Source organism: Acanthochromis polyacanthus, chromosome 11 (genome assembly GCF_021347895.1).
Source record: "Acanthochromis polyacanthus isolate Apoly-LR-REF ecotype Palm Island chromosome 11, KAUST_Apoly_ChrSc, whole genome shotgun sequence".
NCBI lineage: Eukaryota > Metazoa > Chordata > Actinopteri > Pomacentridae > Acanthochromis > Acanthochromis polyacanthus.
The window spans coordinates 32789621-32806036 of record NC_067123.1 but is presented as its reverse complement, the minus strand read 5'-3'; the positions used below and the strand labels follow the sequence as shown (position 1 = coordinate 32806036).

General features: G+C 38.4%; 2 protein-coding genes across 2 annotated transcripts; both read left to right on the top strand.

Moving 5' to 3' along the window:
* The first annotated feature begins 3311 nt into the window (after positions 1 to 3311).
* Positions 3312 to 4731, top strand: LOC127536184 (E3 SUMO-protein ligase ZBED1-like). Its single transcript, XM_051955865.1, has 2 exons — positions 3312 to 4166; positions 4264 to 4731. Exons 1-2 carry the CDS (start codon positions 3362 to 3364, stop codon positions 4584 to 4586), a joined length of 1128 nt encoding a protein of 375 aa, XP_051811825.1. The 5' UTR covers positions 3312 to 3361; the 3' UTR covers positions 4587 to 4731.
* A 525-nt stretch (positions 4732 to 5256) lies between these two features.
* On the top strand, positions 5257 to 15284 carry atp6v1c1b (ATPase H+ transporting V1 subunit C1b). Its single transcript, XM_022197840.2, has 13 exons — positions 5257 to 5427; positions 7687 to 7867; positions 7961 to 8028; positions 8202 to 8287; positions 8399 to 8493; positions 8673 to 8764; positions 9461 to 9559; positions 9813 to 9881; positions 11282 to 11374; positions 11766 to 11859; positions 12142 to 12239; positions 12330 to 12453; positions 14355 to 15284. Exons 2-13 carry the CDS (start codon positions 7736 to 7738, stop codon positions 14451 to 14453), a joined length of 1149 nt encoding a protein of 382 aa, XP_022053532.1. The 5' UTR covers positions 5257 to 5427; positions 7687 to 7735; the 3' UTR covers positions 14454 to 15284.
* The last annotated feature ends 1132 nt before the right edge of the window (positions 15285 to 16416 follow it).

Below are 16416 nucleotides of genomic sequence, written 5' to 3'. Positions count from 1 at the left end.
GTGGGTGTTTGATATTGAAAGTGTTCCTGCTTGTGTCTCATGGAATGTGGGGGATTAAGATTCAGGGGCTTATTGAATTTTTTTGTTGATAAGTCCTTAAGCCTTTGTCTGACTCACGTCTGGCCATATTTTAGTTGTGATAATTTCATGTTGTATGCAATCCATCTCGATGGGAAGAAATTAATTTTGTAATTTATTTAATCAAGCATTTAGTTCAGTAAAACACCAAATTTCTGGAAAGTCATCCCGCAGCCACCTGAGTCCTGTGACTTTTATTTCTGTAGCACTGGAGCCATGCTGCAAGGGTTCATCTGTGTGTTTGTTGTGGTTCTTATCTTAGTTTTACGACACTGTAACGAACTCTGTGTTCACAAAACAATATGACCTAGAAATGTCAGTTTCTAAACAACAAGGTTAGTTCTGTACGGAAGTTCTGCAATCCAAATACTTTAAAGGTTCTTATCTGTTTTACCTTTAATTAATTAATTAATTTTTTACTGTATTTAGTTATTACTAGATAAATTAACTAATGTCTGTATTTAGATTGTACAGTCATGTGAATAGCCCCAAGGCACATGCTGTAGAAAGAGCTAATCACACTGGGCCAACTAGTTTTTTACGTAATTTATTTTTGTTCACTGTGCACTTTAAGGACTGCACTTTCAATGTTGTTGCTTTAATACAATGACAATAAAGACATTCTTCTTCTTCTTAGTTTCTGAAAAAGTTGATAAAGTTAGATATTTCCTATAGCTAGCTTGTGTATCTATGTATGAATGCAAAGTATTACAAAAAATATTTGCTTCAAAGTTCAAACTAGGGTCCATGAGGACGGGAGCAAATTAAATTTTGCGCTTCGGTTCCGCTGAACTCACTAAAATGCCTTCGCTGTCCTCAGGAAAGAAATTCAATTTGCAGCCAGAGGTCACAGAGAACAGAGACAAGAACAGAATAAGTAACACTTATACTCCAGGCAAACCGATAAACCTAAAATAAAAAAAATAAAAAAATCAGAACTATGAACAGTTCTGTAGGCTGACTTGGGGTTGCACTGATGGGGACAGATTTTATATTTTACAGTGTTAGCTCACTGTAGATATATTGTTGCTGTGGATTTTTTTCCACAGCCAACATACTCCAAGTACAATATGATCACTGCCATTATTTTATTTTGTACACTGGCATTCGTCCTTCTGCACTAAAGGCCTCTTCTTAATAATGTTTGCCTATTTTTTTTAGTGTGTGTGACAAGGAACATCAGCGTGAAATCCATATCCAGCCTAAAAATCTAGTATTGAAGAAGTTCAAGTAAAGTTTATTTTATTATACTGCCTATAGCTTTAACCTCAAGTCTAATGCCAACTCATGAACATGGTGTGGCAGAGAAGTGTCAATAAAATCATGTAAAAAAACACAGCCATAAACAGCTTCTTCATATACTCTTGCATAACAGTCATATTTGGTCATAGCAAACCTGGAAGATTTGGCAGAGAAGACTACATAGTCTGTGCAGAATGAGGATCAACCCTGATCAGATGAATGTACAAAGTGCAGTTACCTGTTGAAAGACGCTTACTGCCATCTAAAGGTGCTAACTGTTAAAGGATGTAGTAGATGCATCTTACCAGAAGAGGTCGACATTGACACAAAGGCATGGGCTGACCTTTTAAAACGAAAACAGCAATGTTGCATTTACGTGCCCTCGGAATTATTGTATTTAGGCGCCGGCAAGGAAGTAGCTAATCAATATAAATATTGAACATTAGGTTTCAGAACCGTATTTATCCATGCTTCGGTTAAGGAAATAGCTATTTTTATACACAAGCCTAAATCTATAGTAATTTGTAGTGATGGGACAAATGAACTGAGGCTTCGAGGCGTGTCTCGAGCAAAAGTGGGCGTGTCAGATGAAGCCTTGCTTCGAGGCTTGTGTCGTGTCCGAGGAAATCACGTGACCGATGACAAACGAGGCCTCGGTTTGCTCAGGTTACGTCATTGGTTCATTCAACGTATCGCTTCCTCATATAAGCGTTTCAAATCTGGCGGGACACTGTGGGTTGTGTCGGCGTTTGTAGTGAGTTGTCAGGTGGTTTGTGAGAGAGTGAGTTAGCGGTTAGAGAGTCAGTCAGAGTAAAAAATAGAGATAGTAGATAATAGTTTGAAAAGTAGAGAGGTAGTGGTTTAGGAGTAGAAGCAGTGTAGATTATTTTCCCAATTCTAGGGTTTTGACATGAGCTATTACACATATATATACTTTTCTTTTGCACCTGTTTGTGAGTTGGGTGAAATCATGGGTGTTTGTGTGTGCATGTGTGTCACTTATTAAGTTTGTCAATGATTTCACTCCTCTGTTTGGTGTGTGCACCTTCTTCTGCAGTCACAAACTTCTCTACAGCACCTTCCATGTCAAGAACTCACTGGGAAAACATAGTTTTACAGCAGGGCCTTGTGTCAGGTGATGATAAAGTCACTCACTTAAAAGTGAATTCACATTCCCCCCAGTTTCATTTTTGTTTGTTGTGCTGCAAATCCCCCCATTTCACAGATGGAACCAGTCCTCACCTGTGTGGGAGTATTTTGAGCAAACTGCTCATAATAAGGTTTGTTTGTGTGGAACCTCCCACTGGGAAGTTCTTGGAATCTAGTGATTATTGTATACTTGCCATAGAGTGAACTATCAGTCACAATATGTATGATTTTATTAAAGGTGAGGTGCTTGGTGTGTGATAGACAGCTCACATACAGCAATAATACTTCCTCAATGATCCGCCATTATCGAGCCATGCATGAGCATGCCCAGGCTGCCAACAGGCCAGAGACAAGCCAAAGTAACAGGAACTATTTATTGCATATTTACTAAATCTGGTGTTTGACTCCAACTATAAGGCAGCATTAAATGTTACAGATTCCAGAAAAGCGCTGGTGGATGAGGCTCTGGTCGGCATGGTCATTAAGGACTCTCAGCCTTTCTCAATTGTGGAGGATGCGGGATTCAGGGAGCTTGTTCATGCACTGGATCCCAACTATGTGCTCCCAAGCAGAAAGGTGTGTGAACAGAGCCAAATGTAATTTTTATTTAAGTAAGTAGAATAACAACTCTGATTTTCACCTTCAGGCTCTGAAGTCAATGGTGGAGGATAGATACCGGGAGGCCAAGGAGAAGGCCAAGGAGCAGGTCAGGAAGGCTGCAGCTGTCAGCCTCACGTCGGATATGTGGACATCCATTAACATGGATGTGTATCTGGCGGTGACCTGTCACTACATTAGTTATGAGGACCAGCTCTGCACTTCCTTACTGGGAGTGCAACATTTCCCGAAGGCCCATACAGCTGAGAACCTGGCTGCAGGGCATGCACAGCTGATGGAGGAGTGGGGCATAACGGATAAAGTGAAATGCCTGGTCACCGACGGAGCAGCTAACATGAATGCGTGTGTCAGACAGCTAAACATCAGACACACCGTGTGCATTGCACACACAATTAATTTACTTGTGCGCAAGTCATTTGATGATGTGCCTGGGCTAAATGACTTGCGCCATAAATGCAGAAGGTTGGTGACCCTCTTTCGATCCAGTACATCAGCTAAAGAAAGGCTTGTTCAGGTGCAGGAAGAAATGGGGAGGCAGCCTTACAGAATGATAATTGAAGTTGAGACAAGGTGGAACAGCACTTTCCATATGTTGGAAAGGTTGTATGAGCTCAGAGAGCCAGTGGGAGCAGCCTTAGCCTCCCTAAAAACTGACGTTGCACCTCCAACAGCTTCAGAATACGAAGCAATAAAGGATGTGCTGAATGTTCTCGAGCCATTCCATCAGGCAACAGTTGAAGTCTCTAGCGAGAGGAGGGTGTCTGGATCAAAAGTGATCCCTCTCATGAAAATGCTGCATCATACAGTTTCCTGCAGACTCCCAACCCTGACCACTGCAAGGCAGCTGGGGGACAACCTCATCCGGCGCCTTAAGGAACACATCCACAACTTGGAATCAGTCAGTGCTCTCCCACTGCCAACCTTATTGGATCCGAGATTTAAAAAACTTGGATTTCTAACTCCTGGCAAAACACAAGAGGCAATAAATAGACTGAAAAATGAGTGTGTCAATATGATCAGGAGAGAGTCTCCCCCCTCCCACCTGCAAGCCATCCCCGTGGATCCGCCAGCCAATCATGGTGAGTCACCTGATCATTGTATTCTCTATTATGATGTTGGTGTTGTGATTTTGAATGTCTTAACCAACCTTCTCACCCTATGTGCGACTGTTATTAGGTGAGCTTTGGCAGCTCCTGGACACATCAGTCACCACCAGCAGGAGCAGCTCCAGCGCCACTGCCGATGCAACGATTGAGCTGGACCGCTACCTGGCAGAGGCAAATATTCTGAGGAATGAGGATCCACTCGTATACTGGAAAACCTGCAAGACGCAGTATCCGCATCTATATCGACTAGCAACAGCATGGCTGTCAACACCAGCATCCTCTGTGCCTTGTGAGAGGGTGTTCTCAAAAGCAGGAGAAATTTTATGTAAACGAAGAAATCGACTGAACCCATCCACACTTGAGAAACTTTTATTTTTAAATAAAAATGAATGAAAATGCAAACTCTTGTATTGCTTTTATTGCAGGTTTGATTAAGAACAAAGCCATGAGTCTTCATGGGTGTTCACATGCATGCACACGTACATATACTATAGATGCATCCGATATTAATTGTTACTGCATAGATCTTCATACCAAATTTCGGCTCAGGTCATATTTTCATTCGAACACCAGATGGCAGTATTCACTGTTTCAGTGAGGCTTCGAGTAGTGAACCTTTTAATGAAGCAATGGGCTGGAAAGCCTCAGTGATTCATGGGGCTTCATTTGACCATCACTAGTAATTTGTACTGCTAACATGGACGACGTTTCGACAGTTTCTTAATTAGTTACCTGTATTTATGTACTAATCTTAGCTCATTTCAACCACAAATCCATTTACGTTTATCAGGGTTAACGACTTACACATTACTTTTAGCTACCTGCCATTTTCCCACTACTTTTAGCTAAGTATTTTAACATTTTATGTTTAGCTGACTTCTTAAATCGATTTTGTCTAGGTATTTAACTATTACCTTTAGCAAACTATCTTCAACGTCCATGAGTTCAGAACTGACTGCTGGTGGACACAGTACATGCATTTCTTTAATGAAATCTCAGTTTTAAACGCCCTGAACCTCGCGAGGACTGGCGGATCACGTGACGGCGGCAGTGCGCAGCAGCCTTTGCGCCTGCGCAGAACAGCTCCTCTGATCAGCTGACTGTGAGTGAGATGCTCTGTTGAAGGACCTCTGTGTCGAAAACCTGCTGTTATCCGCGCTATGTATGGGAACCTGCGGCTCTTTAATTGAAACTACACCGTGCGGACCGAGCCCCGACGCCGTTAAACACACCGGTAAGCACCGAAAAGCACCGAATATTGGCGTCGTGACGGCGCGAGGCTGCAGTGGCAAACAAGCTCGTGTCAGCAGCAGCAAGCTAACACTAAATATAATCACATACATCCTGCTGTCTGCTGCCGATTTTGTTTTTCCGAGGCTGATATACAAACCAAAGTGCAGCATTTCTTCGTCATGTGATGCTCTCGGTGTTTAATTAGAAGGAGGTTTGGTATTTGGCAGCCGTCCTCAGCTACAAACTGATCATATGATAGTCAATCAGCAGACATGGGAACTATCCGTCTCTGCTATTATGACACTGATGCAATCAACCACATCTGTGTAGCTCTGCTGCCAGATTACAAGCACTGAGAAATGTGAGGAAGTTCATGAATCTGAGGGAAAACTAAAGTTGAAAGAGGAAGAAGAAGCTTAGTAATGTGACTCTGATTCATCTAAGTAGTGTATCTGTCTTATATGCAGACTTCAGAGGTTTTTATTAATCAGAAGTAGTAATAACATGTAAAAACACACAACACTCGCAAGTCAAAGTATCACATAAATAATTTTAGCTAAGTGGAGGTGCAAAATTAGAACAATTTGTAATAATTATGTAGAATGACCTGTTTCTTTCTTCTACTACTGTTATTTTGTTGAATTTATAACATGCCACAATTATTAGTGTCTTGTTGCTTAAAAATCTTAATTTCCAAAGTAACTAGCAACCATTTATTATAGATAAATACAGTGGAATAAAAATGAAAAGTATAATATTTTTCTCCAAAATCCTGTGAAATGGAAGTGTAAAATTATGTGTACTTAAGTACAGTACTTAAATGCAACACTTCCTCAAATTTTGCACTTAAGTACAAATTTGGAATACTTTATTTGAGTATTTTCTTTCTGCCACTACTCCACTATATCTCACAGGGAAACTTAACAACTTCTATCTGACTGCATTAGTTAAGCAAATTAAGATTTTTGCACTCGAAACATGCTGAATATGTGTATTTTTTAAAAAATATATGAAACCAAGCAGTGCAATGGAATTGATTAATCACTTAGTCAATTGGCAAAAAAAATTCAGAACTCTTTTGATAATCCATTAGAGCACATTACACTATTTTCAAATTTTTTGCAAACCAAACAGTTGATTAATGGAGAAAATAATTAAGATAATTTTTCCATATTAAAGATAGTCATGATTTGCAGATACAAAATGGGTCAAAACAAGCGTCACCTCACTCAAGCAGTAAATTATAGCTCTAATAATAACTTAATGGTGTATTATGTAAATTACAGGGGGCATTTTCTGCACTGCTTACTTTTGGGTCCATATTTAATTGCAGAACTTTTTGTAACCTAGTTGACAGGTGTCATAGTTGACATTTGTGCTGTTTTCAGGCCTAAAATCAACATGGACATCTATAAGAAAACACCACATTGCATTTTTACAGAAAGATTCTTCTAAAATCATTTATATGAACAGCTGAGAAGAATTGATTAATATCAGATCAGATTTTAACCAATTTATAATTATTAACATAATTTTTTAACTGATTTCTGATTTAAAAAAATATAAAAGCATCTCTATTGTTTATGTTATACATATATGCTATAAAACAGATTTTTTTTAATTAGAAAATCAGTTAAACATGATACTATGTAATAATTGTTCAATATTAGATCCTATATTCATCCATTTTTAATTAATAATACCACTTTAAACTGATTTCTGATTAAAAAAAGAACTCTTTTGTTTGTTCATGTTCTATAGTGTAGCATTAGTACTTTTAGTTCAGTAAAGGATCTGAGTACTTCCTCCATCACTGCTTAAATGTAAATGACTGATGGTGGGCAGCCCATGGACCATGAAAACCAAATCCCTCTGTTTTGTTTTTCTGTTGAAGATCTACATCAGTTTCCCACTATTTTAGGTTATTTAGGTACTGAAATGAAGGAGTATGTACAGCCCTTCATCAGTCTATATCATGTAATCATTTCATATTTTTGTAATGCAGTAATCATTTTGGCAAAAGTCATTATGGAAACAGTTTATTGATAAAATAACCAGACATAAAAATCTAAAATGGCAATAAAACACTTCCAATAATTTGCAGCATTGTTCAGAATATGCTTGCAAACCCAGAGATACTAAAAGAACAGCTGCAATGGAGGTATGATGTAGTTATGTTATATCATCCTTTCACACCTTAAATACCATAATATAGTCTCTTCCTTGCTTATTAATTACCTCCCTCTTCTGTTCCCTTCAGTGACTTCCTTACATCAGCGGCCTAGTGGACTAACTTCCTGCCAGCAGCCATGACAGAATTCTGGTTGATCTCTGCTCCGGGGGAGAAAACCTGCCAGCAGACCTGGGATAAGCTGATGGTGGCGACAACACGCACCATCAACCTGTCCACTAACAACAAGTTCAACATCCCCGACCTCAAGGTGAGAAACAGCGCTCCTCTGTAGCTGCTGTAAGGAATTCAGAGTGGACTCCGTGGTTTAGCATTGTGTCGATATTTTGTGTTCTGCCTTCAGGTTGGAACACTAGACGTCTTAGTGGGTCTGTCGGATGAGCTGGCCAAACTAGACACTTTTGTGGAAAGGTAAGTTTTGGTGTTGAAGAGCTTTCTGTATTTGATGGGCAGTAGGAAGCTTGAAAGTTGAATTTTATGAAGGATGAAACTTGGATAGAATCACCCAGACTGGTGTTGTCAACGGCTGCGTTTCTCTCTGTTTCATGTCTTTACGCTAATTCTCATCCCGTGTTGGGCTTCAGTGTGGTGAAGAAGGTTGCTCAGTACATGAATGATGTTCTTGAGGACAGCCGAGACAAAGTCCAGGAGAACCTGCTGGCCAATGGGGGTAATTGCTCTTAGTATGATCAATCGGTTGATAGCTATGCGATTAATACAGAATATAAAGCTTATGGAAAAGGAGATGAATGATGCTTTATTTTGTTTCTACCTGCTACAGTTGACCTGGTCACCTACATCACCAGATTTCAGTGGGATATGGCCAAATATCCAATCAAACAGTCACTGAAAAACATCTCTGAGATCATCTCCAAGGTAACTCTGACGATCAGCTCAGATATGTTTGTGATTTATTCTACATCATTAAACTAAATTCAGTTTTTGTTCAGTGGTTACTATATGTAATATGCCTGAAATTTAAAAAAAAAGAAAGAAAATGTGCTTGCTGAAGTAAAATATTGTATATTATTCACCCCCACTTGCTTGGTTTATAGCAAGCCACTCAGATAGACAACGATCTGAAAGCCCGAGCTTCAGCTTACAACAATTTGAAGGGAAACCTGCAGAATCTGGAGCGGAAGAACGCGTGAGTAATTGTGGAAAAACAAAATGTCTTTTCTTTTCAAACTGATCGTGTACATCAGGTTGTCAGTTTAACCCTGTAAGACCCAAATATAGGAAAAAAACAAATAAAATGAACCAAAAAATAGATGTATAAACTCAAATATAGAAAAAAAAATCAGAAAATAAACCAAAAAAATATAAATGGTAGCAATAATAATAGTAATGATAATATATAAACCCACATATAGAAGACAATTAGCAAAAAACAAAAATAAAAAATTCTATAAAACAAATTGGAAAAAAGTGAGCAAAAAATTACTAAAATGTATATATATTGAAATGAATAGAACTGATGTATTTCTGCAACAGTGGGTTTTACAGGGTTAAGCTGTGTAAAAATGTATATTTTTTAAAAATGTTTCCAAATAATTCACATAACCCTCATATGCTACGTCTCACACCAAACTGCATTTTTTCAAGTCTTTTTCTGGTTCTTCTGTTTTCTTCTTTTCTGACATAGAGAGTAAAAACAACCTTTTGGAGTGTTTCAAAAATATAATACAAACTGCCGATGCCAGTCTGTCCGACCCTGTTCTGCTTTTTGAGTAATTTCAACAATTTTAACACGAGCTCTTTCCAGAGTGTTTATTTGTAGTTTTTTGCAGCGTCTGTTGTGTGCTCTGATCTCTGCACTCTACAATTTGTGTCTTTCTTATAGGGGGAGCTTGTTAACAAGGAGTCTGGCTGACATAGTGAAGAAAGAGGACTTTGTTCTGGACTCAGAGTACCTGGTTACCATGCTGGTGGTTGTCCCAAAGTAAGTACACCATCAGCTTATGTGCCCAATATATGGTGAAGGAGAAATTCTTAATTTGTGTGCCAGTATGCATTGGAGAAATGAAGACTTCTTAATAATTTAAAATTTAATTCAGTTTGATCATGGAAATGTTCAAATTGAGACGTCTACCAATTTATTCTAGTCTGGCAACTTTGCTTTAGGTATCAGTCTTCATTTTTTTTATGTTCAGATGTAAAATAATCTGTCATCTTTTCCTTTTCACCCTCCACAGGACGGGCTATGCTGAATGGCAGAAGACGTATGAAACGCTGGCAGAAATGGTCGTACCACGCTCCACTAAGTAGGTTCCCGCTCGATGAAAAGCTTCAGAAGTTATCAGCCATAGGAAGAAGATGACTTTATTATTTTTATGGAATAGTCATATGTGTGCCACATATAGGGATTTTTTATGATGTAGATTTTACCCATGTGTGAATCTGCAAAACGCTCAAGTACCACAACAATTTCTTTTTCCCATACATTGGATTCCCAGGATATAAGCGAGGGAATGGAATGGCGACTTTATGATGTTTTGTCAGTTTGGTCAGGTCATATGAGAAGTTGGGTTCATGCTTTTGGACAGACAAGGCCAGTATATCCTCACTGTCATTGATTAGTTTGTAAACTACTGTTATCCGGTATCTCAAAATGATACAGAAATCTTTAACAAATCCATGGATCCAGACTATAAGCTGCATCACTGCCAAAATCTGGTGAGGTGGTCCTTGTCTCATATCTCAACTTCCCTGAAAATTTCATCCAAATTAAACATCTGTTTTTCTCTAAATAGGATTATAATCTGCAAAAATAAACCCAAAGCTGTATTGAAACAGACATGAAGTTTGTGTTTGACTCCATAAACTCTTTGTTTCAATGTTTACTGAACTAACAGATCATACAGATCAGATCAGATTGGAACATTTTCTCATTTTTCAACTAGCAAAGTTGCCCTCTACTGGCTGTTAGAGAGAATGCAGGTTAAGTGTTCATTGGTTAAAAGCCAGTGAGGGATGATTCACTTGTGTTGTTGTTTTATTAGCTACTCAAACTTAAAAGATGCAACAATTTATTGGCACAGAGGACATCAGTTCACTTGGATGGAAACTGTTCAACCACTAGTGGATGTGAGTCCTTCAAAGTTCGACTTCAATGATTGCTGATATGCAAATTTGTGTCGTTGATCTGATGCACATGCAGCCTAAAATAGATTAGGTCGCCATTCTAGCTGCAACTGCAACGGAGATTTGGTTTTCAGTCAGTTGGAATAAAGTAGATGTGAATATCTCTCTGCCACATTCTTGTGTGACTGACAGAGAAGTAGTGACAGGAATTAGAATACATGGAAAAAAGAGGACAAAACAATAGAAAGGCTACTGATTTCAGAATGTTTAGTTATTGTAAAAGCATCCTAATTCTAGCAATCATATCTCATTGCAATAAAGTAACTGACAGCTCGGTTATACACAAAACATCCAGAGCCTTCAGGTCACCTATTTTTGTGTGAATAACCGTAACGAGGAAATCACCACTTACACGTGTGGGAACGTAACCAGTCGTATTTTACACCAAGCAGAGATGAACGCTGCATCCGGTGGGCAAAGTTGAGTCTGAAGCTGATGCTGGACTTGAAACCAGCCGAAATGTGCCGGACATGTTGTGTTTATCCAGTTTTATGTTGTCCTCTCCTGTCGTCTTCTCCAGGCTGCTGTTTGAGGACAACGAAAGCGGTCTGTTCAGTGTCACTCTCTTCAGGAAGGCTGTAGATGACTTCAAGCACAAGGCCAGAGAAAACAAGTAAACTACTCCACTTCAGTTCAATTACAAAGTGTAATGTGCAAAGCTTATCCGAGTGAGAATTATTTGTATTATTTAGACTTGAATTGCATATTCTAGTTCTTTTTCTGTGTTTTCTGTGAAGTATATTTTGTATATCGTGGGAATTAATCCACCATAGATAAGTAGTGAGTACTACTAGTCATAAGTAGTGATGAAGTGGGCTCCAGTCCTATAGTAGACCCAGTTTTGTCAGCTCTTGACAATTTTTCCAATTAGCATGATGGAGGGATCCTCTTGTGTGTGCTGTGTTTAACATATTTTCAGGAGTTGTGTTTTTGTTTGTGTAGTAGGTGTTTGTTTGCTGACAGCTGATTGCCAGCTCTCTGCTGTTTTTTCCCCCCCGATTCAGGTTTACAGTGCGTGATTTCCAGTACAATGAGGAGGAGATGAAAGCAGACAAAGAGGAGATGAATCGTTTGTCCACTGACAAGAAGAAACAGTTTGTACGACTGCTATTTTCAACCTTAACACTATTACTGACCATTTAGAGGTGTATAATAATAATAATAGAGCTCACTATGTACAGAACAAATGTGGTTTTGAACTCCATAGTATTTTTGTTTAATGTGTATTACATGGTATTCTTTATCTTAAGCCAATCTGCAGTTCTGATTACAGTTAAAAATGTTTTAGTGAGAAAAAAACATAAAAACTAAATGCATGATTTTTACCCATTTTGTATGTATTCCTCTTGCATTGATAAACTGCTCGTTCTGTCGATCTAGGGGCCTCTGGTGCGATGGCTGAAGGTGAATTTCAGCGAGGCCTTCATCGCATGGATTCACATAAAAGCTCTGCGTGTGTTTGTGGAGTCAGTACTGAGGTGAGACCCCTTATTGTAGATATGTGCATCCTTTAATGCCAGACTAGTTTATTACTGGTAGAAGATGGCCTCTATTCCTGTGTTGCTTAGATATGGGCTACCAGTCAACTTCCAGGCCATGCTGCTTCAGCCCAACAAGAAGAACATGAAGAAGCTGAGGGAGGTGCTGTATGACCTGTACAAACACCTGGACAGCAGTGCTGCAATCATTGATGTGAGTCTGAGGAAAGGTTCATTCATGGTTTTTGCGTCCTCGTGTTCTGACTGATGAGGACTTTGAACATTGAGTGGATGTGTTTTACTACAAAGGATCATGTTGGTCTGCTATGTGGGTGTGTCACAACTCAAAGAAACACACGTGGACGTTTCTACAAGCTGTGACTGTTCTTTTTACAGAATATAGTCGCTGGTTACTGATTGTACTGTATCAATGATTATTACCACGGTATAGCCTCCTCCTGGAGTTTGTTGCCTTTCTATCTCAACTAGAGTGGGTGGACATAGCACAGGATTTCTGGAGAATTTAGGAACTTCCCAGTACATTTGAAGTGCCATCAGTGGAGAGCATCTACAAATTAAAGCACCTCCAAAGTCCAACAACAACTATTTGAATTACAACTGTTTTCATGCTGAATTCTAATTCACCTAAAAAACCATCTGTTTTGTGTTCCTTTTCACATGTGCAATCGTTGCACTTACAATTTACAAAATTTGGGCTGCAGATGACAAAATTTCCTTTACACGGAACCTAGAATGTAGTTACTGGCTTCAACACATTTATGTTACTTACTTGAGGGCAGAGAGTGAGAGGAAAAGACTGATTACACTCTCATATCTGCATGGTACAAGCCCCTTTTTATACTTTATGATGCAGTCCAGTATAGTACTATCACCAACTATGACTATACTTCAAATAACAGACTTTATGAGTGCACATATGCTGTATCTAATGCTGTGTAGTGAGCTTAACCCCTTAAGCTTCAGTGTACCGCCGGCGGTACACCTACTAATTTGCATAGGAATTTCAAGAATGTCCGACGGCTGCAAACACGATTATACAAACACTATACGCCGATGGAAAGCTTAGATTCTCATGAATCCGCCGGTATAAACCACTTTCAGATGCGATTACCACAGCGGGTGAGAAAAACACATTTGTCCCCCAAAAACGAATATTCATCCATCCGTTCTCTATACACGGCTTCAACGCACACAGCGCGACTCACATTTCCGGGTTTATTATTACACACACAACAAAAGATTCCACAAAAAACAGCCATAATCCAACCTTTTACATCCAGATGACACAAGCCAGTAAACTATTTTATCCAAAACATGTCCTGAAGTCGGTATAAAATCCCCGAATCGGTCATTTTCAAGGAAATACACCTCGCGATGCCCGTCCAATATTCCCTGTATTTTTCGTAATTTTTTTAATTTAAAAATAGAATATTAGCGATTTTTTTGTACTGAAAACGGCTGGAATTGACTGAAGCTTAAAGGGTTAAGAGATGCTAGTTGGCTTACTTGTTACTTTTAAATCGAGACAGGCTAGCTATTCCCATGTTTCAAGTCTTTATGCTAAGCTAAAGCAACATGCTATTGATTGTAAATGAAAAAGTGTACTTACCATCATGTCTCATTTCTTTAAGAACATTCTTGCATCACTAGTCTTCCTCAGTAACTTGCATGAAGAAAGTTAACAACTAGACGAGCCGTCAGTAGAGGGCAGAACCACGCCCTCTACTGGCGAAAACCCTGTCCTCCCTATACAAATGATGCAATATGTATCAATTTTGATCATCGTACGTATCTCCCTTCCTACTTGATCTGCTGACCTGTAACTCCACAACTGAGCAGGGGACCTTAGACTGATCTTCAGTGCCAAGTTTGATTATCCTGACTTCAGCACTTGCAGAGATATTGGAACGGACATAGCCACATACATACATACATACATACATACATACATACATACATACATACATACATACATACATACATACATACCCAGCCAGATACCACGCCAAATGCAGTAACCCCGCTGACGTTCGTCAGGCGTGGTTAAATAGTAAAAACAAGCATTTTGTGTGTAACTGTCTTGTCTCCCTGCAGGCCTCTATGGACATCCCAGGGCTGAACCTGAGCCAGCAGGAGTATTACCCCTACGTTTACTACAAGATTGACTGCAACCTGCTGGACTTCAAAGTCTAGATATGTTGCCATTATCATCACGGTGTGCAGCAACGTTCAGATGTGACACGTTCACACACACAGGCTTTAATTTATTTCCATTTCCTGTCTTTCCTCTTTTTCACCTTTTGTGTTTTCATCCTCTCACGTTCCTGCTACATTCCTGGGTTGATGTTAAATCACTTGTCTGGAATTGGAGTGCTGATTGGCGACTGTCGGTAACATCAGATTTTAAAGTTAAAATGGTCTCCAATCATACCTTCTGTTGTAATATACCTGAGTATGGGCCCTTCTTTTTGTAATTTTTCTGTTTGTACCACGCTGTAAATGAACAGCTTCCCAGGTTACGCCCACCACAATGGTTTACATTCCCACCTGTCATCGAGGGACATGTCAAATACTTTTATGGTCACATTCCCCCCCTCATTGTACTTTATTTAAAGTAACATAAACAGTACACATGTGGGGGAAGTGGGGAGAAAAATAAATGTATGTTAAATATATAGTATTTATTTTAGGCCTCTAAACTCTGTCAATGTTTGTTTGTTCAGTTTTTGAACGTGACGTGTTTCTAGCTTTATGTAAGGAATGCCTGTTTACAAGTAGATGTTGACCATCGTTTCCCCTCCTGAAGCTATAATCCTGTGAAACACTGGAACTGGTCATTTTACAGTAAAACAAGCAATATGTTTGTTGATTGTATGCTCCTGAGATTTCTGTATTTCTGTATATGAAGCAGGTTTGAGACAAATTAATTATAGGTATATGTGCAAATACTGTATTGTCAGTATAACTAAAAATTCAACCACATATTTAAGATAAATGTGAAAATAAATACTCTATGTGAAGATACTTGGCCTTTGACCCCTTTTTTTACCTGCCATAATGTGTATTAAACTACAAGTCTGTTCATAAAGTAATGAAAAAAAAGATATACACAAAATCTGGCAACTCGTTTTTTAACGACTTCTGACTGATCTATAAAACATTCATTATTCATTATACAACAATGAAGTCATTTGTGATTTCATATAAACTCAACAGAAATCAGTAAATCACTTTACTTTTAAGTGTTAATTAAAAATAAAGTGCACACAGAACCTTAGGGACAAATTGCCCATGTCCAAAACAATGCCATAAAGATACTAATATAAGTAGTAGTTTTTGTTCAGTACAAATACTGTCATGAGTAAAACACAAAAAGTGAACCACATATTTAAAATATACTGATCTTTTTGTCCTTTTTAGTTGCAGAACATACACCAACATCAAATGTACTCCATGTAATGTGTATAAAGACACAAGTCTGTTTTAAAGTAATAAAAAAAAATCCAGATTGGGCTGCAAATCACAGCAACCCATTTGTTCTAATTGATGATCTATAAAACATGAATTATTTATTAATCATCAGCGAAGTCATCTGTGACTTCATAGAAACTAAATGGGAATCAATAAATCACTCTTAACCTTGAAATGTAAATTAAAAAGTTACACAGACAGTGGTGGAAAACAAATTTGCAGACACAACATACTTTTGCACGTATATTGCATTAAGAATCACTCTCTAAGTGCAGTTTGTTTAGTATAATCACACCCATAATACAAAAAGCTTTAAAAATTTCAAATTGATTGTTGGCTTTTTGTTCTCTCTAGCTGCAGAATCTGTTATAATTCAACATTAACTGTCATGAAAGCATCATAAGATCCAGACAAAGATACAAAGCCTGCATGGCAACCCAACTCTCCTTCCAATTAATGGCTTCTAAGTGATCTATATAACATGAATTATTTATTAACTGTACATAAATTAATTTGTGACTTCATATAATCTCAATAGGTATCAATAAATCACTCTTAACCTTGAAGTGTAAATTCAAAAAGAACCTAAAGGACAAATTATCCATATCAAAAACAATGCTATATATAAATACATGGCAAGTGGATGTTATTTTTCGCTTTTTAATGCCTATACTGTATTGTAAAA